Genomic DNA, 27,486 nt, shown 5'->3' on the forward strand with positions numbered 1-27,486 from the left:
GTGTGGACGAGGAGTACAAACTTCATTTGGCATTGGAATGAGGAAAACAATTTTTTTTAAAAAATGGAGGTTGTAATAAAAAAATTTATAAACACAGAATCCTGCATCAGGAAAATAAGTCAATAAATATTGCATTGTATTCTCTCAACATCTTTTAGACATATAGAAAAATACCACATAGCACATATTTGATTTAGAGATTTAATTTATATATCACAAATACTGCTTTTAATATAAGTACAATATAATACAGTTGTATTTATGTAACTGCTGGTGTTCACCCTGTATTATGAACTGAATGGCATGCTGTGCTGTTAAAATTTTACTAAAATGGCCTCGAGTTAAACTTTTCCAAAGTATAAAATCATGCAAAATCTACATCCTATATAATACAACCAGTACAGTAATTGAAGCCAGTATCCTACAGATAGCCTGAGCTATCTTTTGAATTTCTTCTTGTAGTGTCCATGAGTCAGCCATCATTTTCTTGCAGCAGAAGTAGCGATTTCTGTTTTGTCAGTGGCATCCCACCTCAACTTTTGAAATCAGAGACAGTGTGTGCACAGTTATTGGCCAAAAGTCTTCATTACCCGATGCAGTTCAGACTGCAAAATTAGTCCACTGAGAAGTCATGGTTAGGAAGCTTTACGTTTTCCTCCTGTGACTACTGGTCTTGCATATTCCACAAAATCATCTATTAGGACTGGCCACGCTCCTGAAGAAGAATTAAACAATTCTGAGTAAAGGCTCTGAATATTTACAGCAATCTAATCTTATAGTAATCTGTATCACTTGGAGGAGTTGGTGATATGTCTTAACCTAAAGTCAATTACTGCCCCATTTCTATTCTTCTCAAAGCAGGTAATTCCAGTCAACAGGAATAGGGAAGAGAATGGCTGAGGCTCAGTCCTCTTCTTCACATTATTTAGCAACTACATAAAAGTGCTAGAAGTCATTTGTTGGTTGTGGACACATACCATCAAAATACTAATGAACACAAGTATACACCTCTCAGCTGGATTACACAAGAGATGCAGTGGATGTCCTGTCTTGATACTGGAGGCTGGTCAAAAAAGGATCAAGCTGAATCCCAGTAAGGTAGAATCATTATTCAAAAATTATAAACCTTTTTAAAAGCTCCAACTTTGGTTCTGGATGAGGTGGCTCTCCCTTTGAAAGACCAGGCCTGTGATCTAAAGGTTCTCTTGGACTTGTAGTTTTTCTGTCACATTACCTGTCCTTTGGAACACCATGCCCACCAAGATTAAATTGGTCCCAATCCTGCTGATTTTCCAAAAAGCCTGACAGACTTTGATGTGTTGTCACACATGGGGGAATCAAGAAATTACCTGGAGCTCCTGAGGTATTTTTCTTTGATTAGATTTGTTTTTATCTTAATAGTCACTATGATTTTTTTAGTTTGTATGGTATTTTTATGTATTGCTAACTCCCCAGAGTCATTATGGCAAGATGGGCAGCCCTATAAATCTAAATCTATAAAATTAAAACATCTTCTTCATGGGAAAATATAACAATAATCTGAAGAAAGACTTTTAACACCTAATTTAAATACAGTGTACATTAGATACATTTTAGAATGATAATTCTTTGCAGTACATACATATATACAATGTATATATACAAAGGTGGCGCAGCAGTTAGAGTACAGTACTGCAGGCCACTTTAGCTGATTGTGTTCAGCAGATCAGCGGTTCAAATCTCACCGGCTCAAGGTTGACTCAGCCTTCCATCCTTCCGAGGTAGGTAAAATGAGGACCCAGATTGTTGGGGGCAATGTAAATATATATATACATTGCTTACTGGTGTACACCGCTTAGAGAGTGCTTGCACTTAAAGCGGTATATAAGTCTCATAAATAAATAAAAAACAAAATAAAATTTATAAAACATATAAACAAATAAAAATTAACTCTTATTCATAGGAAGTCACTAAAATAATGGAAACCAAATTAATCCCACTGATTATATGGAGCTAGCAAACTATGACCCACAGGCAAGATGTGACCTACCACCCATAATCATCTGGCCCATTGTCCTAAAAAGAAATATATTTACCTGACCTGCAACTAAGAAGGAGGGAGTATTTGCCACCTCCTTCGACAGCCATTTTGATGACACTCAGCACAAGAGGAACAGTGAAAATAGCATGGCTTCTGGCTCCAATAGAGAAGAAGGTTGCCAACCCACTTAAGAGCTATATTCCAAATATTGCTAATCAGGTATCTAATTAAAAGCAGAATTTTTAAGGACAATATTTCAAAACAATATTTAAGTCTGAATATCTATATCACTTACCTTCTTCATCATAGTTTGACATATCATCTGCAATCATATTTCCAAAGTCTAAAAGTAGGTTCCAAGTATCCTTAGGGATTGATCTTTTATGATGCTCCTATGTAAGAAAACAAATCTAGTATGAATTCAATTTAGATTTACAGATTTAGTAAAATCTTTATTAAGAAGATACTGACCAGAATTATTAGAGTAAGAGACTAAAATGAATCGAGATGCAGTAATTTTACAAATTACAGTAAAATTACTGTAAAACATCAACTTCATGGACCCCAATCAAAAGAATTTTTGTAATAGACAAAATCCATTATTTTAAATTGACCCAGAAATAATGGACAAAATCTGTAGTTTTCAAAGCAGCTTGCACAACTGATGCAAATGATCTTAATTATGTAATTATGCAGATGACACATTGGTGAATTGCTCCCAATTTTCTATCAATAAGCTCTAATGCACAAACCTTCTTCCTATATGATGTGTTACACAAATTTATTATATTCCTATTCAGAATTTGCACAAACACACTTGGAATAATCCTGCAGGATACTTACCAATAAAAATTTATTCCAAAGATCTAAAAATTTAAATCTTCCTGATAACACTAAATTCCAATATGCAATTGCCATTTCTAGATCTGAAAGACATAAATGTAATTTATAATCCAGGTTAATTGTTATTAGAGTTTCCAATATCCCCACCTAGGCAGAAAAGTATGAAAGAAAATATTTGGTTTTATGTTATATATGGCAAGAAAATTCAGTACAGGTAATCCTTGACTTACAACCACAATTGAGCACAAAATTTATGATGCTAAGACAGTTAAGTGAGTTTTGCCTTATTTTATAACCTTTCTTGCCACAGCTGTTAATTGAATCACTGAAGTTGTTAATTTAATAACACATGAAATGAATCTGGCTTCCTTATTGATTTTCCTTGTCAGAAGGTCGCAACACATGATCCCAGGGTATTGAAATCATCATAAATATGAACCAGTTGCCATCCAAATTTGGATCACGTGACTATGGGGATGCTGCAACGGTTGTAAGTGTAAAAAACTCTCCTAATTCATATTTTAGTGCCATCTAACTTTAAATGGTCACTAAACGAATGGTTGTAAGTCAAGGACCATCTGTAGTTCTATAGATTTTAAGTTACATTTTTAAAAAACAGTTTGTGCCAGTACAAATTCTAAACCATTTCAAGGTTTAAAAATAAATACGCATAAGGCAGTGGTTCTCAACCTGTGGGTTGGGACCCCATTTGGGGTTGAACGACCATTTCACGGGGGTCGCCAAACAACGCAGTCCGCCATTTTTCCCCCCTTTTCCTTAGCTGTGCTACTCCCTTTTATTCTATTGGCTTTTGAAAGCCAATAGAATAGACTCTCTTGAATAGAGTCTAATTCTATTGTCTTTCAAAAGCCAATAGGAATTGTCCAGGCTGTCTCTGCCCTGCTGAGCCCACCAAAAGTCCCATTCTGTAAACGGTGCTGCACCAGTTGAGTAGTCCTCGACTTACAACCGGTTGAGTAGTCCTTGACTAACGACCGGTTGGGGGTCGTGGCATTAAAAAGGTTGAGAACCACTGGCATAAGACCTGTAAATATGGAATGGGTCTAATGAGGTCTCACGGCCTCGTTTGTCCTACCATGCTGTATATCAGATGTGTGATATACAAAACATCACTCTTCCTTGTTATTATGTTATGACACTATAGCTCAAACAACATTTCACCTTATTCATGCAAATTATCAACCCTTTTACTACAGTCTTTTAGTACGAGCTCCCAAGTTGTAATGTTGAATGTGACAGAAAGGGAAATTATTAAATACATGGAGAATAACCATATTTATTTCAAGTATCACAGAATAGTTTTTCTCCTGTCTTATCTCATTTTTCAGAATGTACCCCAATTATTCTACTAAAAATTTCCTTTTTTGCATAATACTCCAATGCATGTTTACTTAGAAGAATGTGAGTAAAAGACTACACAGCGTTCTAGTCTTATACTGAAATTTATCAGAAGTATTTCTCAGAGGTTATCATTGATACAAGTGCACTGTTCATTATCTTGAGCTATCTCTACTGTACACAAACTGAAATTTGGGGAGAGATTACCAAAACAATGCATATTTTTACGAGACAAATACTTTCATACTCTTACTTATGCTAATATTTTCCCTTGATGCATATATTGCAGCGAAGCTTACTTGAAAATGTATTTTTAATTTCTATTAATGTTTTAAATACAACAGAAAAAGCAATTATAAATTAAACTCACAAAAAAACAGAAAAAAGGAAAGAAGTAAAAAGAAATATAAAAAGAAATATGTAAAAAGAAGTGACTTCCAATCTTCATTAGAAGGAAAAACAAAATTTGATAACTCATTACCTCCCTATAAACTTACAAATATGTATTTCTTCTTCCCATAATCTATCCCTTCTATATGCAAAACCATAAATCATCAACTTTGCAGTTCTGGGGTCAGCAAAAAGTCCATTACAGTTAACAAGAGCTTTATTTTAACCTTGATCAAACAAACCAGCTTTATATTCCTTTCTTTTACTTGCAACAATCTTGATCTTTGATTCATTCAAATGTTATATGTCTTTTTCCTATCCCAAAGACTTCTTCGAGGCTTTCACAGATCTGTTTTGTAAATCCAGTGGAAAGTCATTATCCAGGTCATTGTCTTGGTTTGTTTTTTGTATTTCCCTTTTGATTTTTCAAAACCTTAACTAGCTTCTTTTGTATATTCAATAAAAAGTCATTATCAGGGTTGTTCTTTTCTCTATTTTATAATCCACACTTTTCCTATAATTTGTATTTCCAATTTGCATCTCTTGTCTGTTTTGCAATCCACACTTTTTCTGTCATTTGTATTTCCAATTTGCATCTTTTGTCTGTTTTGTAATTCACATTTTTTTAAATCCACTATTTCTGATTCCAGTATTACTACATCAAACATTTTTTTTCACGTGTCATTCCTTCATCAACATCTTTTAGGTCAACTCAATCCTTAGAAGCAAACATTGTTACTCATATTGTCGCTACTAATTTCTGGCCCCATACTTCAAATACCTCTAATATTTCAATTGTTATAGTATTTTGTATCTTTTTGTAAATCACAATCTTAAAGGCAAGTTTTTTTTTCTTTTTTCCCCTGAACTTTTGCCCCCTCTGGTGTTCAATTTAAATCAAAAGGTCTCTTATCTTTGTTATGACTAGAAATAGTCAAAATAATTCTGATTCTCACAAAAATCCATTTATTTCAAATTGAGTTAATTTTTGATTTGTTTAGAAATAAACTCACCAAGTGACTTTTTAGACTGAAGATATTTAAATAAGCAATTTCCACATATGATTAGAAGTTAGTTTAGCAAATTTAGTGTCCTTAAAGCTGGTGCTTGTGAGCTTGATGATTATTTCCTTTGTTTCCTGGCACTCAGATCTATTAGACACCACCATCTTGCAGTGTCCTCACAAGGACAAACCATCCAAATCACATTTGAGTGATCTCCGGTCTTCTTATCTGGACAGGTTCCAAAGAACTGGTCTACTCGCCGGTTCTTTGGTCTTTGCCGTGGTTGTTATCTTCACTCTCCACAGAGATGTGTTTAGCTTGCCATGCCTCCACTGGAAGTTGACAATATATAATCCTTCATTAAAAAAAATAAAACTATACCTATTGAGACAGCTTTTTGCCCCCAACTCAATCAGTGGAAAGTATGCACAAAACAGAATAGACATTTGAGTACTAATATCTGTGTCTCTGAATAGAAATTACATTGACAATAAGCTCCTGAATGAAAGGCAGAATATAAATTTAATAAACAAACAAACAAACAAACAAATAAATAAATGATAAATAGATAGCCCATATCAATAAAAACAAATCAGTGGAACAGCTGAAAATCTTAATAGTACATACTTGCTTGATTTTTTTAAAAAAAAAAAATTAAATGCATTATCAAATAACATGCCAACCAAAGACAGGACAAATTTGAGGATGTTTTTGTTTTAATAAATTATAGAGTATTGTGAATAAGCATGGAGCCTTGTACAGATAAGCCCATCTTTTCTCCATATTTGATACTTTAAATATCTCAGAGAAAAAATAAGTTCAATTTGCATATTTATTCCAAACTTAAGTCAAAATCATTAAAATGCTACATAAACTTTCAGCTTAAGGAAACAAAAAAATATCAAAATGAGCAGCCAAAGAGATATGACAACATGGGCTTAAAGCATGGCATATTAAACCAGGTATTTTAAATCTGAATTGAGTCTACAATGAAAAATGGACATAACAGGAATAACTATTTCCTTTACATATAATGGACAGTAAATTTTTCTTTTGTTTATAAACGGGGGGAAAATAGTTTTGGCAATCGTCACTATGCAACTGTCTGCATAAATTTCCAGAGATCATCCAGTCCCTAAAATAGTATGGTCAAAGCTTAATGGCTTCTATGGTAAAATATTAGATATGTGCTGAGGTACCACACTAAGGAAATACCTTTATTGCACTATGACATTGTAACCATTTGTCTTGTAAATCTACAAATGATTGTCCTCCTTGAAGATTGTCCATGCATGATGACTATACTGTACTCATTTCACTTGATATATCATTTGTTTACAAGGTAAACAATGGTAGCTACAATATTATATATAACATGATATGCTTTTCTTTAACCAATGAATACCAAAAACTCTAAGCAACTTCTAAATTCTACAAAAGTGGTGTGCCAAATCAATTTTAATTTTAACTTAGGTAACTGTGATATTTAAGTAATTAGTGGAATAAAACAATGAGAATGAATCTAAAAGCAATGCTCATTTGCCATGAGTGACAATTCTTCCTAATTTACCAAGTCAATTCCAAGCAACTAAAAATCCCCCAAAATAACATTACAAAAGTGGATTTGTATTATATTTGATTATCATACTGCTTTTTCAAAAATACCTACTAACTATAGTCTTTTCTTATCACATTTTGTTGTGACAAACAACAAATATGACAACAATACCGTAATTTGTTTTGTATATAAATGCATGTTCAGTGTAAACTTGAAATATTTCCTTTCCAGGATAGCATGTGCTATCTTTTGCATGGCATTCACAATCCGTATATGTCTCTACAAGATAAGGCTAGCATTCCTTTGGTGCATTAGATTATTTTAAGAGAGGATCTGAATTTTGAAAGTTAGCTCCAATTTCTGTCATAAGTACTGTTTCTAATGCCATGTTTGTATACATTAACCAGATTAGCTTTATCTATGTGCAGTCCAAGTGGATTTCAACTTTGCTTAATCTGTCAAATATAACCATTTATATATAATAATATATAAGAACTAGAACACAGTTAGTTGCCTTAACACAGGATGCAGAGTTTAAGGTCCTGAAAAACTGAATCATTTAACACAGCCTCTAAACATTTAATATTTAAACACATTTAATTCATAAATGTGCAAAGAAAAGATAAAAATTAAACTATTTCAACCGTATGGCATCATAGCAACATACACATCAACTAAAGTCCTCCAAAACATCCTAAGTAAACCAAAAGAACCAGCAGCCCCAGAAGGAAAAACAGGAGTCATCTACAACCCACAGTGCAAGGACTATGTAGGACAAATAGACAGAAGACTAGCCAAGCTCACCTATTAATACCAACTAACAGTTAGAAGACATAATGAAAACTCCTTAATTTCACAACATATGATCAGACTTAATCATAATTTAACTTGGGAACTGTGAAGCCAAGTCCAAAAACACCAAAGAGTTCCAAGACATGGTACATAGACAAATCAGCCATCAACAGGCACACAGAAATAAACAACATCTATATACCATTCAAAAGAAACAATAAACAAAAAGGAAACAAAAAAGACCAAAACACCTCATCAGCAATCAACACCCAGGTGAGGAGAGATTAACACGAAGATTAATACTCTATAATCAAGAAGCAAACAATACCCCGATCAAGAACTACCAACCCAGATAAACAAGGGAACAGGTAAACAATAGCCTAGCCAAGGAACCACCAAGACCACCCCCACTAACAGATAGGGCAAGCTATTAGTATATAAAATAAGAGCAAATCCCACTCTTCTAGCATTGATAATGTTACCTAATTTGATAATGAAATGTCTGCAAGAAAACAACCAAGCTCACAGCACCAAGGGCCCTACAGATCATAAACCTATCCATCATTGCCTTAGCTAAAGGGGCCAATGAATCAAAAACTGAAACAAATGTTTTTATATAGAAAAAGAAAGAAAAGCCACCAGAGTCTGCTGAAATGTACAAACTTGTCTTTGAGATATAGCAACTTAGATTTATATACAACATGTATGCTAATTTAGTATGAGAGACCAGAAAGAGAAAGAATATTGTAAAATAAATTTGTTTCTGGAACATCATAAAAGTCCACATGTTTTGACTGAATATCCTAAATTCTACTTGACAGAATTGCCAAAAGCTGTAAGAACTGAGATTTTAAAAACTATCCTTGTAAAAATAATGGCTAATATATTGATTTCTACTTAATGAAAAACTGTAATATACTACCCCATTATCAAGATATTTTGTCTATTTTTAAAATAATGTGACATTTATTATTCAAAACATGTAAGTTAAACCATTCACTTAGACATGGATCACAATAATGTTGCCTTCCCTGCCAACCTAATATCTCGCCTAAAAAAATTTACAAGTGAGTCTCACCTAAGCTTTCATTTTGTTAAATCATATTATAAAATCTCTTATTGAAAACACAATAATTAAAAAAAAAACTCACCTAAACCTTTTTGCCCAGGGTTTTTAGCAAAGTTAAAAGTAAACTGATAAAAATCTTTAAACTTCATTGGATCCTTTAATTCTTGTTCCAGTCTTGGCAAAAGAGTTTTTAACTTGTCTGTGGTATCACACCTGGTAAAAAGATGCTACTTTTCAGTTTACTCAGTATCAGTTATATTGTTTTAGAATTTTGAAATATAAATATAAAAGTTATAAAATATTTGTTTAAAAATGGAAAATTGCAATATACAAGAAATAGTTCCATTTTAAGACTAATTCAGTTGATGTTAATATAACAAACTTATATTATTCCATAATATTTCATTTAGCTGGTGCTGCATAATTCATAAAATACATATTCATTTTTATTAGAACGATTTTGCAAATAATAGGCAGCTATAATAAGTGCAGTAAAATAAAGGCATTTTACCCTTACCAGGATTAAAACATGGTGTAAAGGCATTTATTTGTGGTCAATAAATACGATAAAGGTGTAACACACTCTTCAGCTAACTTAGTTTTCTACAATAGTTTCTACTTACATGTTAACATTCTCATACTGTAATTTAACTTGAACTATTGTTTTATGCTATTTTTCTGCCAATAGTTAAAGTAGATCAAGTATATATGTAAAATTGAAAACAGTAATTCTTAACTAAGAAATCATCATCTTATAACAAAATTACCATAGGCAGCTATCCATTCTCCACTTACTGTACTTCTGATAATGATAAAGTCCACTTTTAGTTAGCAGAAAACAAGAAAATTCATCTGACTTCCTAGTAAGCAATGTGGGCAAAAATCACATCCTTGTGATAGCGTTAATATTATTTCAATTTAATTATTAGTGTATTTTATTTTTAGGTGCACAAGCAAGTCATACTGAGATTTTATAATATTTGTTCAGTATTGTCTTATACAGGTACTCAACTTACAACAAACAGTCCTTGTACTTATAACCATTACAGGATCATGGTCACATGATCAAAATTCTGGCGCTTGGCAATTGACAGCTGCAGTGTCCCAGGGTCATGGGATCACCATCTGTGACCTTCCCAGTTGGCAAAGTCAACGGGGGAATCAGGATTCGCTTAACAACCTCATGATTCACGTAACAACCAGTGATTCACTTAACAATTGTGGCCAAAAGGATGTAAAATTGGGCACAACTCGTTTAACAATTGTCTTACTTAGCAACAGAAATTCTGGTTCTAATTGTGGTCATAAGTTGAGGATTAGATATCTGATCTGTATACAAACTACTTGTCCTAGGATTGTAACTGAATTACAGCTTTTTGCACAGGTGTAAGATCAACAATTAAGCATTTGCTGGAAAATATAAAAATCAGCTATAGTTTTATTTAAACATAATGGATAAGTATAAACATTTAGTTAGGTGACATCAACATAGCTACAATCCGTGGTGACTATGGAAAAACACTTGCCATCGCAATCAGTGAGAATCTATCGGTCTTTTAAGGCATTCTTATTTCTTGATGACATTTATTGTTCTTTTCTGCTACTTTGTTCAACTTTCTCAAGCATGATTGTTTTTACTAATTTGCTGACATGATATTCTCTAATTACGTAAGATTTTGTTTAGTGAGCGTTGTTTAATGGAGACAATCAGTCTTTATTTAGTCCACTGGATGTCATTTCCTTTGTCTTCTTAAAATTTAACATTTAGCCAAATTTTTCACTTTCCCTAGTGAAAGTTCCCTAGAAACTAATATTATCTTTCAAACTGTTAGTGTTTCGACCTTCAACTTTAATTCCATATCTCATCCCTTCCCATCTTGCCATTCATATAATCTATTTTCTGTGTAAATTAAACACATTACTTTCGCTTTATCATCATATTCATCTGAATAGTGCTGATATTTAAAATGATAATTTCAACAAATATTTGTATTTCATCTAGTATTTTGCTATAGTACTGCAGTTTGGACCAATACATTTTTGTAAATCCACCTTTCCATCCTGCGTGGGCATGTGTAATTGGAGTACTACCATGTCACTTTTTGTGTTCATCCACTGTCTGATAAATATTCAATGACCCATGTCCATTTTTATTTCAATGTAATACCATTTTTATGACAAATGTTAGAGCATTACACCAATTAAAAGATATAAGAACAATTACAACTATTTCATTTCTTCTTGATTTGGGACAATTCTACTTCTCCAAATTTATATTTTATTGTGGCTTCTTGTTCTATGTACAAGGAACTAATAAGATTTCTTGGAAAAATGATACAATATTCTGGCACACTTATTAATTTTAATATTGTGCACATTCTGACAAACTCTGCACAAAGGTCTCATTATATTTAATAAAACACAGGCAAATCTTATAAATTTGCTTGGCCTCCCTATCTACACTGTATATGATCTTACATCCTTTGGCCTCTTCAGACATTAGAAAGATAATTGGATCTCTGAAGTTGGAAGAGCTGTTCCCTTGCTGTGGCAGAACCACTTCCCATTAAAATTTAGAGTTACAGCAATTATTCCTTTCGCTGAGGAAACACCAGGATAGTCCTCCTTGGAATGAATAGATCTCAATGGATAAAACTCTAGATCTTTTAGCTAATATGATGGATGCTCCTGTCAAAGGTCTTGATTATTCTGTAAATGCAGACGTGACTTATGCAGTTTATTTATTTATGAGACTTATATACCGCTTTAAGTGCAAGCACTCTCTAAGCGGTGTACACCAGTACGCAATGTATATATATATTTACATTGCCCCCAACAATCTGGGTCCTCATTTTACCTACCCCGGAAGGATGGAAGGCTGAGTCAACCTTGAGCCGGTGAGATTTGAACCGCTGACCTGCTGAACATAGTCAGCTAAAGTGGCCTGCAGTACTATAACTGCTGCACCACCTCGGCTCTATAAGCAATTTGGAAGGCAGTTATATATAGAAGTAAAAAAAAAATCAAAATTTGATTAAATACTAGTAAGAGCTCATTATTAAAGGCTAGTATATGGCAGCGATGGAGGTACTTTGGGCATTACTAAGAATGGCCCAGCATAAAGTTTCACAGAATCCTTGATAATACAATGTGGTGTGCTGGCTTTGAGGATAAAATCAATTATACATATACTTAAGACTCAGCATTTCTGACAGTTCAATTTATAAAAGTCTTTTTTATGACTTTCATTTGTTAAATTCTGATGACAAAATGCTTGATAGAGAGAAATTTACCTCCTCACTTGACTTTAGCTACAATAGCTTATTACATCTGGCAGGATGGGAGTATTTGGGTGGAGGTTATAAGCTAGTTAAGAGATATTTTGTCATACTGTAGCACATTTGCATTTTAGAAGTAACGTTTGTTTGATACCTTTCATTCCAATCTCTTTTTATGTTTTTTTAAATAAACTTGAACTTCATCAGTGAAGGAGCGGGCCTTCAGTCATAAAGACTATGATGAAAAAATTCAGATCTAGATCTGAATAAGTATAGGCTTCTGAATTCCCTTTTATCTTCCCTAAGGTTTAACATCTGCATTAATCTATTCAGAGAGGTCATTCAGAAATTTAGAGTAAAATATTACTATGTTGCTGATGTACAACATTCTTGTTTTCATAAAATCCAGTGAAAAAACAAAATGCTGTACTTGGTCAAAGTAATTGGGTGACAGTCAAGAAAGCTCAGTCCAGACATAGAGATGCTATTGGTAGATGGTTTATTTGTCCAGATGAGTAATGTACAGCCTATTTTAAAGGAGATTGCACTCTTCCTAATTTGAAAAACTTCTGTATCAATCTTTGTCATTATGTGCTCTGTGAATGGAGTATCTTTTCTTGGTTTAGATTACTGGGTGAGTTGTAGTACTATTTTGACACAGACAGTTTACCTGTGCTAATTTATGCCTTGATAATTTTTTATGTAAATTACTATGTGTTTTATACGAGACTAATCTTCAAGGTGGGACAAAAACTACAGTTAGTATTAAATAGTTCAGCCAGGGTATGAATTGGAATTAGCACTACAGTATGAAAGTAAATTTATTTTACATGATTATCGGCAGCGCCAGTTTGCTCATCATTCAAGGTATTAGTAAAAATTTGTATAAGTTTTCATAGTTTGGGATCTTAATGCCTGAAATAACAGTATTAATTATATGGTCATCATCTGAGATCATCTTCAGGGACTTTGCTTTGGGTGCCTTATAGGCCAAGATGTCTACAGCAGATACTTGGGAATGGGCCTTTTCAGTGGAAGACTCATCTCTGGAAAAGTATTCTCAGTGAATTATACTTGGTACTAACTTGGGGGGGGGGGTTAGAGCCAATGACATTTTAATTTTTCTAAGCATTTTAGTCATCTTAATCCATATACTGAACACATAATTAATTTAGTAATTCATTAAATACCCTTAATTAATATTACCCTTTTAAACTATAGCTATAATAATGTCTAAATCAGAGCTAAGAGACAAGGCTGAATACATACCGGTACCAAGAATATAGATAGTCCCCAAATTAATTGAGCCCGGAATTATAAGACATTGCAGTTGTAAGTCAAGGCACGATGTGCCTACCTGATTATTTGACATTTTTTGTGGTGGTAATTTAACAAACACTATATTTCTTAAGCAAACACTGCTGTTGCTAAGCAAATCAATTTTCCCCAATGGATATTTTTTGCTGCAAACCAGACGCAAATGAAAAAAACACACTACAAATGATGGTCACATGACTGCGAATCACTGCAAATAGCCATAAAGTTAAACCAGCTGCCAAGTACTCAAAATGTGATTCCATGACCAAATGGCAAATGGGCGTTATAATTTAAAAAATGTAGTTTTGGGAGGAATCATTTTAAGCTGAGACTATCTGTAACCAGTTGTCACTGAAATCAATTAAACATATATTAATAGTATCGCACAATATTTGTGTTTTACTCTCCTCAAATGGCAAGACTGCTGCTCCCAGAACTGCCTGCCTTCAGCAAGACCACTTTAAAAAAATAAATTAGTTTTCAGTTGAAAGAAATAGTGAGTCAGTTATTTAGAAAGCGCTCCAACTGAATGCAAAATATGGTTTGTGGATGGGAATAAATTCAGAACTGAGGAACTGGATTATTCTTATAAATTTTAAGGTATTTATGCACCATAGGCTTATGTCAAAACATTTTTATAGTCCTTGCATAATAAATTAGGCAAGTTACTGTTACATTTTAATGCCACAAGCATGCTTTAGATACCTGCATAATTCTTTGTATATTTCAAATAATTGAATTTTTAACCAATTTGACAAAATCAGTTTTGATGTAAACTATTTTGATATTGAAAAAAATGGAATTCTGATTAAAAACTGTTATACTTACCCCAGCTCCATCATGCCATCTACAAATTCTTTTTTACTGAATTCACACTGAGTGGCTGCCCGGAATTTCCATGCTATGACCAAAACACTGATACTAGCAGGGTCCAGACTTAAATCATCACAAAATTGCTGAATTCCATCAATGCCAATTTTATTGTCATCCTGTGGGTCTGTATTTGAAAACAAAAAACAAAACAGGATGTTATGTTACATTTTACATTAAAGATGTGTAGCCTTTTCATAATCACACAATGTTATTCTGATTTTTAAAACTATAACTTTATAGTTTTAACTCTTACTACCTAAAAAATATAATCATATAAATCAGGTAAAAAAAGAGTTAGTGGCAATTCTGTATACTGTATGTAGAAAGGTTCATTTTATTTAAAATTGTAGTAATTATACCACAACCGTCAAACATAAAAACACATGGTCTTAACAATATTGTGGTTTTCTTCCAATATGAGCAAGCAAATTTATATGAGAAGTACAGAGTACATTTTGCTGACGTGAAAAGTAAAAAAATTGAGACAGATTAGGGTTTAGAATCACTGTTGTTGAAATTGTTAATCCCTATTATTTCAACAAAAAGTTCCTGCTATTTTAAGCAACACAGGTCTCCAGTGGATTGATAGGCAGACTTCTGTTTCTTCATATCACACCATCATTCTTTAGACATCAGCAGCTAAAAAAAGACACCTCTTTGCACATGCTACACTTCTGAAATATTATTTGTTTATCCCAAGTACAGCCTTGTAAAGAATGCTGCCAGAGATTGTCAAATCAATTTCTCATCCAGAGTGGATAATAATCGATGATTTTTTTAAAAAAAAAATTAAAAAATCAGATTTTTTAAAATTTAAATCGGATTTTTTTATTTTTATCAAATTTATTTTAATAAAATGCCGTAGGAAGGAGTAAAAATCTATCTAAATATAGTTTTCTATTCAAGATACATTAATAATTTATTTTATTCGGCATGAAATGGAGCTTAGTTATGTAGCATAGGGCTGTATACTCTGCAATATTTACATTTTTGGGTAAACTCAATGAATCCAAGCTCTTCAAGCTAAGATAACATGCACTGCATTGATGCATTCACACAATTTCACAGTAACCATGAGATAAATCATAAAACAAAGTTCAGGAATATTCCTTTATCCCATTGTTTTACAAATCTATGTACATTACAAACTGTATGATTGTTTGGAGAGAGATGCATCTGTACCAGGCTCTAAGTGTTTTAGTTAAATAAAAGATTTTGAGTAGTTTTCCAACTATGTGCGATTAACCCATTAACCTAAAATCAGTTCTGATATTGCTGTTTTACTAACCTGACAGCTTATTATTCTAAATAGGAAACCTTCATTTTGTTTGCAAATAATATTAAGTACCAGCAAGAATGAGTCCTTACATTTAAAGAGCACCTGTCATTTCAGATCCATCATGGCAGCACCTGTTAGCGGGCATCTACTCACCTGTTGCCCGCCATGTCCCTAACCTTGTTGTGTCACTGCTGCATCACCAGCCGTCCCATTAAAGTGGAATGGGACTGTTGGTGAGTCAACAATGGGTCAAGGAGGAGCCACCGTGGGACAGAGATGACAGCTGCTCTTTAAAAATTATTATTTAAATTGAGTTGATTTAAATCAAGCCTTTTTACTAGTGATTTAAATCATGATTTAAATCGGCTTGATTTAAATCAAATCCACCCTGTTCCCAGCTAAAAATAAAAACAAAAATAAAAGTTCTATTCTCCCAGCGAAAATAGCTAAACCTTTAGAAAGTACTTCTGCTTCAGTTTACATATTGTGCCTTCCTCCTTTTATGTGGCACATAGGTAAAAAAGGTGATACTTGTTCTTTAACCACATGCTTAACCTAACTGCAGGTGGTCCTCAACTTACAACCCTTTGTTTAGTGGCTGATCAAAGTTATAACACACTGAAACAAGTGAATTATGAGAGCTTTTCACATTTAGGACCGCTTCAGCAGCCTCATGGACACATGATAAAAATTCAGATGCTTGGCAACTCGATCCTATTTATGATGACTGATGTGTCCTAGGGTCATGTGATCATTTTTGTGATCTTCTGACAATCAAAGTCAATGGGAAATCCAAATTTATTTAAGAACCATGTTACTAATGTAATAACTGCAATGATTCATTTAACAATTGTGGTAAGGAAGCTCATAAAATGGGTCAAAACTCACTTAACAACTATCTCGCTTAGCAACAGAAATTTTGGGCTCAATTGTGGTCATAATTTGAGGACTACCTGTACTGCAGCTGAAAGTAGCAAGAAGAATTTTCAAGTTATAGCTATTCCAATATCAATTATTTTAATTATTTTAACTATTTCTTATATGCATCTTTGGGGGAAGCCATTTCCATCACCACTAATCACTTGCGCTTCTCTCTCTGTGCTTGAAGTGCTGATAACCACGTAAAGCCTCGAAAGGTACTTATTTAGGGCATAGGAAATAAAGCATTCTATTAAATATTACATATCTGGGTAAGGCAGAATGTGCCTGACTAACTTTTATTTCAAAACAATCATAGTACCCATATTCTTATAGGAAAAGGTCTTAACAACATTTTCAAGTATTCCACTCCTATGCTAATCAACAATTCTATGGCGCGGATGTTTTAAAGCAAGGCTTTTCAACCAGTGGTACGGGTACCACCTGTGGTACATTGGCACCTGGCAGGTGGTACGTGACAATCCTAGAAAAGTGGTAGTGGGGGAGGGGAATGAGCTGAACCGGTGGCAGCACCGCACAAGCCAGAGTGAAAGATGGCTGGAGCTGCAGAGCTGTTAGGGCTCCGCGGAAGCGCCAGGATCAGCGCTTCTTTGGGACTGTCAGGGCTCAGTGGATGCGCCAGGAACAGCGCCAGGCTCCAGCTGGAGCTCGGCGCTGATCCTGGTGCTTCTGCTGAGCTCAGAAGCGCCGATCAGCTGGAATGTTGCAGCATCTCCAGGGTCTTGTGATTTACATTCAGATGCTTGGCAACTGATTCATATTTATGACGGTCACAGTGTCCCGGGGTCATATGAAGTGACTAAAACCTGCTGCAACCACCTGGGGGGGGGGTAAAAACCAAACATCCCCCACCCCATCTCTGCTGCCAATCCTCAACAGAAATGCTCACAGCAATGAAAATCTCGGACAGGAGGAAGAGCGCCACTGGGTGGGCAGGCAGGTGTCTTGCTCGGCTGTGGCTTGGGGGGCACTTTTTCAGTGCCATTGTAACTTCGAACAGTCATTAAGCGAACTGTTGTAAGTCGAGGACTACCTGTACTTCATCACTTTTTTCCTTTTTGGGGGGGTGTCATCAAGTTTTTGACACCTTGCTAGGCGACTGATGGTACTCGGAAGCTGCCATATCCTAAAAGTGGTACAATGGGTGAAAAGGTTGAAAAGCCCTGTTATAAAGAATAGCAAATTGCAAGATGTAATTGACAGGAGATGGCTTGGGAATGCAAAGAAAACCATTTGCAATGCTCTGAGAAATCAGTGTTGTTAAAATAATACACTAACAATTGCGTCAAAGCATTAAGGGTAAACCTCTACACATATTATTTATGCTCAATGACCAGCAAAATAAAAACCATGTCAGTCATATGTGACTTAAAAAGTTATGGTGTAAAAAAAGTTAATAAACTAGATTAAGTAAGAAAATATACAATGTAAAATTTATGAGAATAAACTAAATTACAACATAAAATTTAATAATGTCACTACTCCAAGATTAGGTCATTTACGCCTTTTTATAAAAACTGCTGTAGTAACTACTTAGTAATTTTATTTGTAATAGAAACATTGTGATCTGAGAGTAAGAAAGAACCATCTCTCCCTCATAACAGATTTCATTTTTGCTAGGATATGTTAAAGGTATATCTACAACCAAATTCCTGTAGAAATGGGAAAGATTTATGACTTAGGGTCTTAGGTTCATTCAGACCACAAAGACACGTTTCTTTTGGTGAATGGAATCCTGCTGTACATTTCTAACCTGGTACTATAGAGGATAAAGTGTTGAAATGAGGCAAAGAAAAAGCCATTCAGCATATTGGTCAAATAAGACTGAATAAATAGCTTGTGTTGGAAACAGCACTGAGAATTGGCTACAATTAATACCCAAATCCTTCTGCCATGCAATGCCAAAAATTCCTTTACAGATTTCAAATTTAGCTCTAAATCTAGAAACAGCAAAGAAAAGACCAATTACAATTTTTATTTCCTACCTTGATAAATGTTTTCAAAGAGAATTAATAGGTCCAATGAAGCAGTGCTAAACAAAAGTTTAAGCTAGTACGAGATTAAGCAAATGTGCCTCTAATGAGAATATATCAGTTTCGGGTGAGGATTAAAGTACTTGAGAAATAGCAAAGGATTTTGTAAAAACCTACATTGGACAATGTCAAAGGGCCTTGAATCATTAAAGGTGCATACCTGTGTAGCACATATTTAAGATAGAGTTTTAGCTTTAAAAACAAGTTTACATTTATTTGTCTGTCTGTCTGTCTGTCTGTGTCTGTCTGTGTCTGTCTGTCTGTCTGTCTGCCTGCCTGCCTGCCTACCTACCTATCTATCTGATTTTTATCCTGCTTTTATTACTTTATAAGTAACTCAAGGTGAATATACATAATACTCCTTTGTCCTATTTTCTCCACAAAAGCCTGTGAAGTAGGTTGTCTCAAGAGAGAACAAATCACCAGCCAATTTTAATGCCTAAAGTGAGACTAGAACTCACAGTGTCCTGATGTCTAGGCTAACACCTTAACTATTACAACAAACTGAAAAAAAAAAAAAACAGGATTGCTTTGGCAAGTACTGTTAACTTTGGCAGACATTGAGACTAATTTGTTTTTATTTTCTGTTCACAAAAATCACTGAATAGCACAACTTTCCTACAGTCCACTATTGTCCTTTTCAATCTTCCACCAACAGGCACAGACCTACGTATATGAAGTGCCTTTATGAAGTTTGACATTAATGCTTTTTTAAAAAATATATATCTTACCAAAAAACTAAATTTACAAATACTAATAAACACATTCTCATTACTTTTATCTTCTCATTGGAGATTTAAGATTACCCACCAGTGGAAATTAATATTCATCCCTTCCCCGTTATTGCATCTTCAAATCAATTTCAGAGTTACAGGATTTTCCAGAGCAGATACAATATACATGGAAGGAAATACAGAGGGAAGAAAGCCAAAAGAAGCTTGTTCTTAGATGTTTGATAAAAATTAAATAAAATGCAGCCTTTATGATTTATTTCCTCAGAAATATACTTGGAAATCCAGTTTTATGGAAAAGAACTAAAATCACAAACTAGGATTATGACTAACTCAAAAAGATAACTAAGTGTGTAACATAAGTAATCTTTTTTCCACTTTTTATATAAAGATAGTCCTCGACTTACAACCATAATTGAGCCCCAAATTTCTGTTGCTAAGCAAGACATAAAATGATCTTTTTGTGACCTTTCTTACCACAGTTGTTAAATGAATCACTGCAGTTGTTAAGTTAGTAACATGGTTGTTAAATGAATCTGGCTTCCCCACTGACTTTGTCAGAAAATTGCAAAAGATGATCACATGACCCTGGGATGCTGCCATCATCATAAATATGAATCAGTTGCCAAGCATTTGAATTTTGATCACGTGACCATGGGGATGCTGAAATGATTGTGTGAAAAATGGTCATAAGTTACTTTTTTCCCAATGTTGTGGTAACTTTGAATGATCACTAAATGAACTGTTGTAAGTTAAGGACAACCTCTACTCCCCTCATTTGAATATGAAAAATACTGATAGAACTAAACATAGAAAACTCATAATTGATCCTCAGCAGCTATACAAGGATTAAAAAATAAATGTAATAAAATTATTTTGTGTCACAAAATGTATAGCTGTATTGCCCAATAACTGAGGGATGTCCGAGAAATGGAAATGAAATAATCATGAATTTAACATCCCCTCACTAACCTGAGGCTGCAGTGAAATTGAAAAAGTAACCCATTTTCTTGTTTTATTGACTTTCTAAAAAGCTATAGAATACCCCCAGAAAAAAAATTAAAGGAAAGGAAATAAAGAACAGTTCAACAGTGAAACAGCTATAAATATTCAATAAGACAGGTACATTTTTGTCTCCTTTTTTTCTTTATATTCAGGCCATTGAAAAATTCATTAAACTGTATGTCAGTAATAAATAAATCACATTTATCTTAGTTTTTTAACAAATACCCTTGCTGAATAAAGAAAATTTGTTTAGCACAGAAATCAATCAATTGCAAGGGAAGAGATAAACTATATTTGGAAATAATTATATTTGTGGATTTGATTTTTTCTAATGCTGCAAGGAAACAAGGGAATATATTCAAGAATTAAGATAACAGCAATGACCTCTTGTTAGGTATGAAGACCCCTATATGCAGCACTATGGGCAAAGTACAATCCTACAAACAAGAACTTCTGAATTGAAGACTGAACCTTTTTTTTTTTTTTTTAGAAAACTAGGTATTTGAATGGTTATCCAGAAATATGCATGTATATTAATATACAATATAGCTAAAGGAGTATTCAAAATATTTTGTTATTCATTCATCCTATTTATAATCTCTTCAATGGAGCTTAGAATCCTAAGTATGGTTACCTCTCATTTTATTGTCACAATCCTGTGAAATAGACAGGACAGAGAAAAATTGATTGGATTATAATCACCCCACCAATCGAATAATTTACTATAATCCATGATCAGTATATAGTTTAAAAATATAACAATTCCATTTATGATTTATTCCTTGTAACCACTTTACTGTCTCTGAGATAACTGAATTATTTTCTAAAATGTTTGCAGCAATATGAATTCAAAAGCAGAATTAACAAAGGAGTTTCAATAAAGCTTCCAACCTCAGAGACATTCTTATAGTTGAACATAATTCTATATTTCAGAATATCCATATAAGAAGTTATTCAATGTTTTATCTGGATTAGATCTTTAAAAAAGAATACTTATTAACAAATATATTTGTCCTTATCTAAATTAAGAAACATTATAAATAGGAGTAGGCACTCCTTGATGGATCTAGTCTGGTGAATGCTGTACATTAACTCTTTCAGCAGTGATTTCAGTGGAACATACTGCTCAATCTTAACTAAAATACTCATATGGAAATTGCATCTTTGGGAATATTTAATAAAAATGGTGTAACAAGTTTAAACTGCATTCATGTTTTCAGGACAATCCAATTTATGCTTGTAGTTCAAGCAGGTGGTCTAGGACAGTGCTTTTCAAACTTTTCACAGATTGTACCACTTTTAGGATATGGCAATATCTGAGTACCACCAGTTGCCTAGCAAGGTGTCAAAAACTTGACGACTAAAAAAAAAGGAAAAAAATGATAAGTCCTCGACTTACAACAGTGACTGTTCGAAGTTACAATGGCACTGAAAAAAGTGACTTATGACCATTTTTCACACTTATGACCACTAAGGCATCCCCAGGGTCTTGTGATTTATATTCAGATGCTTGGCAACTGATTCATATTTATGATGCTCACAGTGTCCCGGAGTTATGTGATCCCCTTTTGCAACCTTCTGACAAGCAAAGTCAATGGGGAAACCAGATTCACTTAAGAACTCTGTTACTAATTTACAATTGCAGTGATTCACTTAATAAATGTGGCAAGGAAAGTCATAAAATGGGACATTGTCGTGAGAATTTCTGTTGAGGATTGGCAGCGGGGGGGGGGGGAGAGGGCTGTTTAGTTTTTACTCCCCTGTCTGCTGGGTGGATGCAGCAGGTTTTGGTCACTTCTGTCGTGCTGGGAGGTTACCCACGAAGCACATTTGTTTTGGGAGAGATTTCCACTCCAGTTGCTAAGCTTGCTTAAACTTTCTTCCTCGTCCTCCTTCTCCTCACCGGAGCCCCCCTTTGTCTGCAATGGTGGGGCAGGAAGACCCCCGCCGGGATGGGGATGATGGGGATCTGCCCTCTGCAGAATAGGGGCAGGATTACTATGCTCTCTGTCAATGAAGTCTGATTTTCTTTTTTTGTTGCCCCTCCTGCCTCCCCTGCTTGTAGCTGCCTCTGAGCCCCTCATTCTTGGGAGTTAGCACTGCTGGCATCTCTTTCTCCTGAGCCCCTGGTGCTGGTAACTGTTGCCACCCAAGAGCTGTTTTAAGGTTAGGGAATCTTTGGGGGGATAACCAACTAGTACCCCAACACGCCCCCAATGCCCCCACTTCAACTGCAGAAGCAACACCCCCCCCCCCAAGCCCCTGCAATCATCTATTGGCAATTGCATGCTGCTCCGAGGAGGAACGCTGGAGGCAAATGGGAGGAGGCAGGAGGCTCAAGGAGAAGGAGGCATGGCCAAGGGTAGGAGGCAAAAGATCCTAGACCCACTGATCAGCTGTAGCTGCACATGCTGTTCCAGGGCTCTTAGCAGAACCCAGGCAAACCTTAGGCAGCTCCAGCTGAATCTCTGCTCTAAGACTACGTGCAGCTGCCTCCCACCTACAAGGCTGCCACCGATCAGCTGGAGCAGTGCGCAACGATCCTGGACTCTCAGCAGAGTCCCGGTGATACCTCACGCAGCTCCGGCTGACTTTCCCACAGGCCTGTGCGGTGCTGCCGCCGCTTCACCTCATCCACTTTTACACTTTTTTTTTTACAGGGCTTTTCAACCTGTCCTATGGGTACTACCTGCCAGGTGCTGAAGTACACACCAGTGGTATGTGTACCACCAGTTGAAAAGCCCTGGTCTAGGAGATGGAATACAATAATATAATTTTGGAACTCATTTGTGGTCGTAAGTCGAGGATTATCTGCATTAGTGCCCAGATGTTTATATATTTTAAATTAAAACTTTAGATTTTTTTTTAAAGAGAAAGTTTTATATTTAATAAATTATACTATCTAAACACACATATACATATACACACATAGGATAGTATCACTGTACTCATGTTTATAGTTTGATACTGTTCATGCTTACTAAGTCCCACTATGTACAGTAGGGCTTACCTCTTAGTAAATATACTAGAACTGTAGCCCTTTTTTCCCCTGAAGGTGTAAACTGAAGTGGAAATCAAGCTCAAAGGAAAAAGTGAAGAAGTAAACCTTACCTTTGTACCTGTTATACAATTGTTCTAATTTCTTTCTGTCTATTGAAATTTTCATGGATTCTTTGTAGTATAAGTCTGGATTCTGGAAGTAGTTGTCTGTTGCCACTTCTAGTTTCCACTCATTCTGCATTAAGCAGTATATGGCAGTCCTTTCACCAGCCTGGGTAACTGCCATAAACTGGCGGACCTTGTCCTTCTGAGACGATTTAAGCTTATGCTTTGGGATGCAAAAGAAGCAGGAAAGCCAATGAAGCTAATCCAGATGTTTGTTTCAGAATTTTACTAAAATCGCCTGTCTTTAAAAAATATTGTATTCTTTTTTTGGAGTAATAACATTTCATTTCAGAAAAAATAAATATATCTTATTTCATTACAGTAAAAGACAATTTTCTTTTGAAAACTGAAAAATTAACTGAACCTAAATATTTTTAACACACAAATTAAAAATCTGAGGGCAATTCATTTCAGTCTTAACTTTATGCCTCTAGTTTTCCATGTAAAAAGACATAACTTTTTACATAGTGGCTTTCCATTAAATGTATCAATCATTCAGTGAAAGAATCTTTACAATGATACCGGTAGCCCTACAATAAATGACCAAAAGTATCCCATTCTTAATATAATATGAATATGTGATTATACTGTGATAGATTCAGAAGTTTAAAGCTGAAAATTATGCACAATTACTTGTGCCTTATTCTAAATAGTCATGCACAGGATTACACATATAAGTGGTGCTGCAAGTAAAAAAAAGCAATTTCAGGAATAAGCCTTTCATAAATATTGCTTTACATTATAAAAGTAACACTTTTTAAATATGCCCTATAAAAACACAGCCAAGGTAAAATGATGTCAATGTATAATTTTATACAATATTTCTACGTAGGTTTTTATGGCATCTGAACAATTAATAGGGACCTAAAATATCCCTAAGATTTATTACACACTTTAAGACTCTTCAACAAAGAATGCCCCTCTACAAACAAATCATTTTAGTTAAGAAAATGAACAAGTTTCAAACATAATTTGGCCTGCACAACTATGATTCTTCATTTCTGAGTCTAAATAAATTGCACAAAAGAAGCAATCTTGATACAAGTGTGTTAAAAAAGACATCGTAATAAAATGAAGATCCTAATTTCTGTATTTGCCACGCAAACTTAATATTTAATTCTTTTAAGTTCTATTTTCACTTAAGAATGCACAATTTCTTATTACTCTATGTTTCCTAATTCTCTTTGGGTGAAAACGGGGGTTATCAAAACGGCTTGCAAGAAACCAGAATGGTACGTTTAAAAAGGAGAGGGAGTTGCAATTTCAGATGTTAAAATGAGTTTTTGCTCCCAACTAGGAATCTTCTTTTAAATTTTGTTCTCCATCAAAGAAGACACTCACCGAAAGGTATGTCAGAGAAAGAAAAGTGGCGGGGGGGGGGGGCAAGGAGAGGGTTGGGGACTGGAATAGCCAAGGAACTATTTCACCGTGTGAAAGGAAAAGGGAAAATGCAATCCCCGAGAGAGAGTGGGCTCCTTCCTCCCTTGGGGGGGGGGGCTTTCCCCGGGCCTACACGCTTTCCTTTTAAGCCAGCTCCTGAGAGAACAGGTGAAGATCTCGAGGGCATCCACAGGAGATGGGGCCCCTCGGCCGTTCTATAAAAAGCGAAAGGAAGACAAAGCTTGGGCCAGGGGAACCCGGAGCAGGGTCGCCAACAGACACCTGCCACCTTCTCCCCTGCCCAAAAAAGGGAAAGGTACGTGGCGAGGGTGGCGGCGCTCTCCCTGCCCGGCCCGGAGCTCCTTCCCCACGCAACCGCGGAGCCCTCCCGTCCCTCCTGCCGCCGCGTTGCGTCCGCGGAGGCTCCCTGCGCAACTCTCTCGCAGCCTGCGCGCCCGTTGCCCCCTCCCTCGCGAGCTCCCCATGACGCGGCGGGCGGGGAGGGGGCGCCCGGAGTAGAAGAGCGCCCGCCACTCTGCCCTTTGCTCGCGGGCGGAGGAGAATCTGCTCATCTCGCAGGAGGATCCTGCCTCACAGCTCTCCCCGTCTCCTTCCCCGAGCGCGTGGAAGGGTTCGTTCCAGGCGGGGAAATCCACCCCATTCCCCCCCCACCTACCATTTTATCGGCAGCGGCTTCACCCAACTTCACTCGCCAGCGCGGCCGCTGCCGCCGCTGCCGCCAGTACAGCTTGTTTCTGCGCACGCGCGGCTCGTCTTTCCCTTTACTCTTCTCTTCCTCCTCCTCCTCACCCCCGCCCCCCGCTCGCGGGCTTCAACTGCCGGGCATCACCTGCATCGTACGGCTTCAAGAAGCCCCTCTGTGCCCCGTTCTTCTTTTTCTCTCGCTCCCGCTTAACAACTACTTCGACCTGGAGGAGGCGGAGGAGACTCACGCGGGCCCAGCCAGAGCTAAAACTACGTTACCCCTGAGACCATCTGTGGCATAGATTTATGTGTAGACTTGTGCGCAGCCTGCAGCTTCCGCTTTAATTTTATTCACTTGTATTCTGCCCGTACCGTGCGGGCGGAAAACAGCGGAAAACTCACCATTTTAATCCAGTTGTGATTAGACAGAAATATATATTTTCTTCACTCTCAAGACTATTGGTTATGGTGGCTCTTCCCCCCCCCCCGGATTCCGTTCAGCGCTAGAATTAGGCTGACCGAGGGTCTCTGGACGAACTTTTACGGAAACTGCATAACCTCTTCCCTAATCTTTTTGCTGCTATCGAATGAAAGCAAAACGTACATTTTGGAATTTTCTCTCGTTTGTAAGGGTAGTTTTCTCTCTCCGTTGGTAAAAAGGGGAAACGAGCGCAAATGAAACCTACAACATTTTTCACTCTGTCGTACTTCTATATACTGCTACTGGCCGGGGTTGGTTCTGCTTCCCACAATGCACCACACTTTCCCGTTCACTACATTTCCCACAGAGCACTGCAGCCAGAAAACTACAATCCCCAAAAGGTGCAAAAGCCGGGTAAGAGAAGCGGACGAGCAGCTAGGACTAGCTAGGGGGTCTGGAGTTTGCTCCCCCTGCCCGTCTCGCGTGGCGCTCAGGGATTGCAGGGCGGCTGAGCGAAGGCCGAAGGCTGGTGTGGGCCTAGGTTTAAAGGGCGGCGCCGTTTAAAGTCCGTCCGCTCCGATGGGGGAGGGCTGAGGGACCATTGGGCACCTGAGAGCAGGAGGAGGAAGGGCGGGGAATGGGCTTGGTGATGGGACGTGGCTCGGACTCTCCTGGGTGAAGCGATGTCACTCGTCCGTCGGCGGAGCCGGGAAAAGAAGGGGGAGTGTGAATACAGCGGTAGGGGTCGGGTTTGAGGGGTGAAGAAAGGTGAGGGGTGGTGGCACCATCAAGGTGTTTCTAGGGTAGGGAGAGGTCGGAGTGATTTTTATTCTGGTTTTAATTGGGACGGGGTGGTGGTGGAAACAAGCGAAGGAATCCCTAAACGACCTTTCCCCCCCCCTTCTTCTTCATCTTTGGTAGAATGCAGCTGACGTTCCCCCCCCCTTCAAATATGCCCTAGAAAGGAAAAAAAAAAGTTTCTCCAAACTGGTTTTTGTTTGAACCTGGACCTACCAGGACGCTGGTGTAAGCCTACCCTCAAATACGATGGGGGGTTCATTACAGCAGCTTCACTTAGGAGAATGTGGGAGAAATGCTTCCTGAGCAGCCTTCCTCCCTGTGGTGTTTTTCAGGTATGTTGGCCACCAATGATTATCATCCTCAACTCTGCTGGCTGTGGGGATGGAAGCCCCCTAAAAGGCAGCAGGATGGGAGAGGCTGGTTTTAGGTCCTACACTTGCTTCTGTACTATATTGTCCTTCACATAAATAACGTCTATCTTATAAGTCATCAATTTTAAAAAGACAGGAAGCTGGTAACCTTAA

The 27,486-nt window shown here is 36.4% G+C and overlaps 1 protein-coding gene across 2 annotated transcripts; it reads right to left on the bottom strand.

Moving 5' to 3' along the window:
• Window positions 1–185: 185 nt before the first annotated feature.
• On the bottom strand, window positions 186–26,020 carry LOC120303785 (DCN1-like protein 2). Of its 2 annotated transcripts, none has more exons than XM_039333581.1 (7): window positions 25,712–25,868; window positions 23,602–23,818; window positions 14,459–14,627; window positions 9,118–9,248; window positions 2,864–2,946; window positions 2,316–2,412; window positions 186–715 (listed from the first exon to the last, which is right to left on the bottom strand). In XM_039333581.1, the coding sequence occupies exons 1-7, from the start codon at window positions 25,712–25,714 to the stop codon at window positions 636–638; spliced, it is 780 nt and encodes a 259-aa protein (XP_039189515.1). In that variant the 5' UTR covers window positions 25,715–25,868; the 3' UTR covers window positions 186–635. The 2 variants fall into 2 exon arrangements, with proteins under 2 accessions (XP_039189515.1, XP_039189514.1); XM_039333580.1 differs by lacking the exon at window positions 25,712–25,868 and adding an exon at window positions 25,886–26,020 and having other exon boundaries at window positions 188–715.
• Window positions 26,021–27,486: the final 1,466 nt, after the last annotated feature.

The sequence above is a fragment of the Crotalus tigris genome, unplaced genomic scaffold, assembly GCF_016545835.1.
Source record: "Crotalus tigris isolate CLP2741 ecotype Arizona unplaced genomic scaffold, ASM1654583v1 scf7180000024506.7606697, whole genome shotgun sequence".
Classification (NCBI taxonomy): Eukaryota; Metazoa; Chordata; class Lepidosauria; order Squamata; family Viperidae; genus Crotalus; species Crotalus tigris.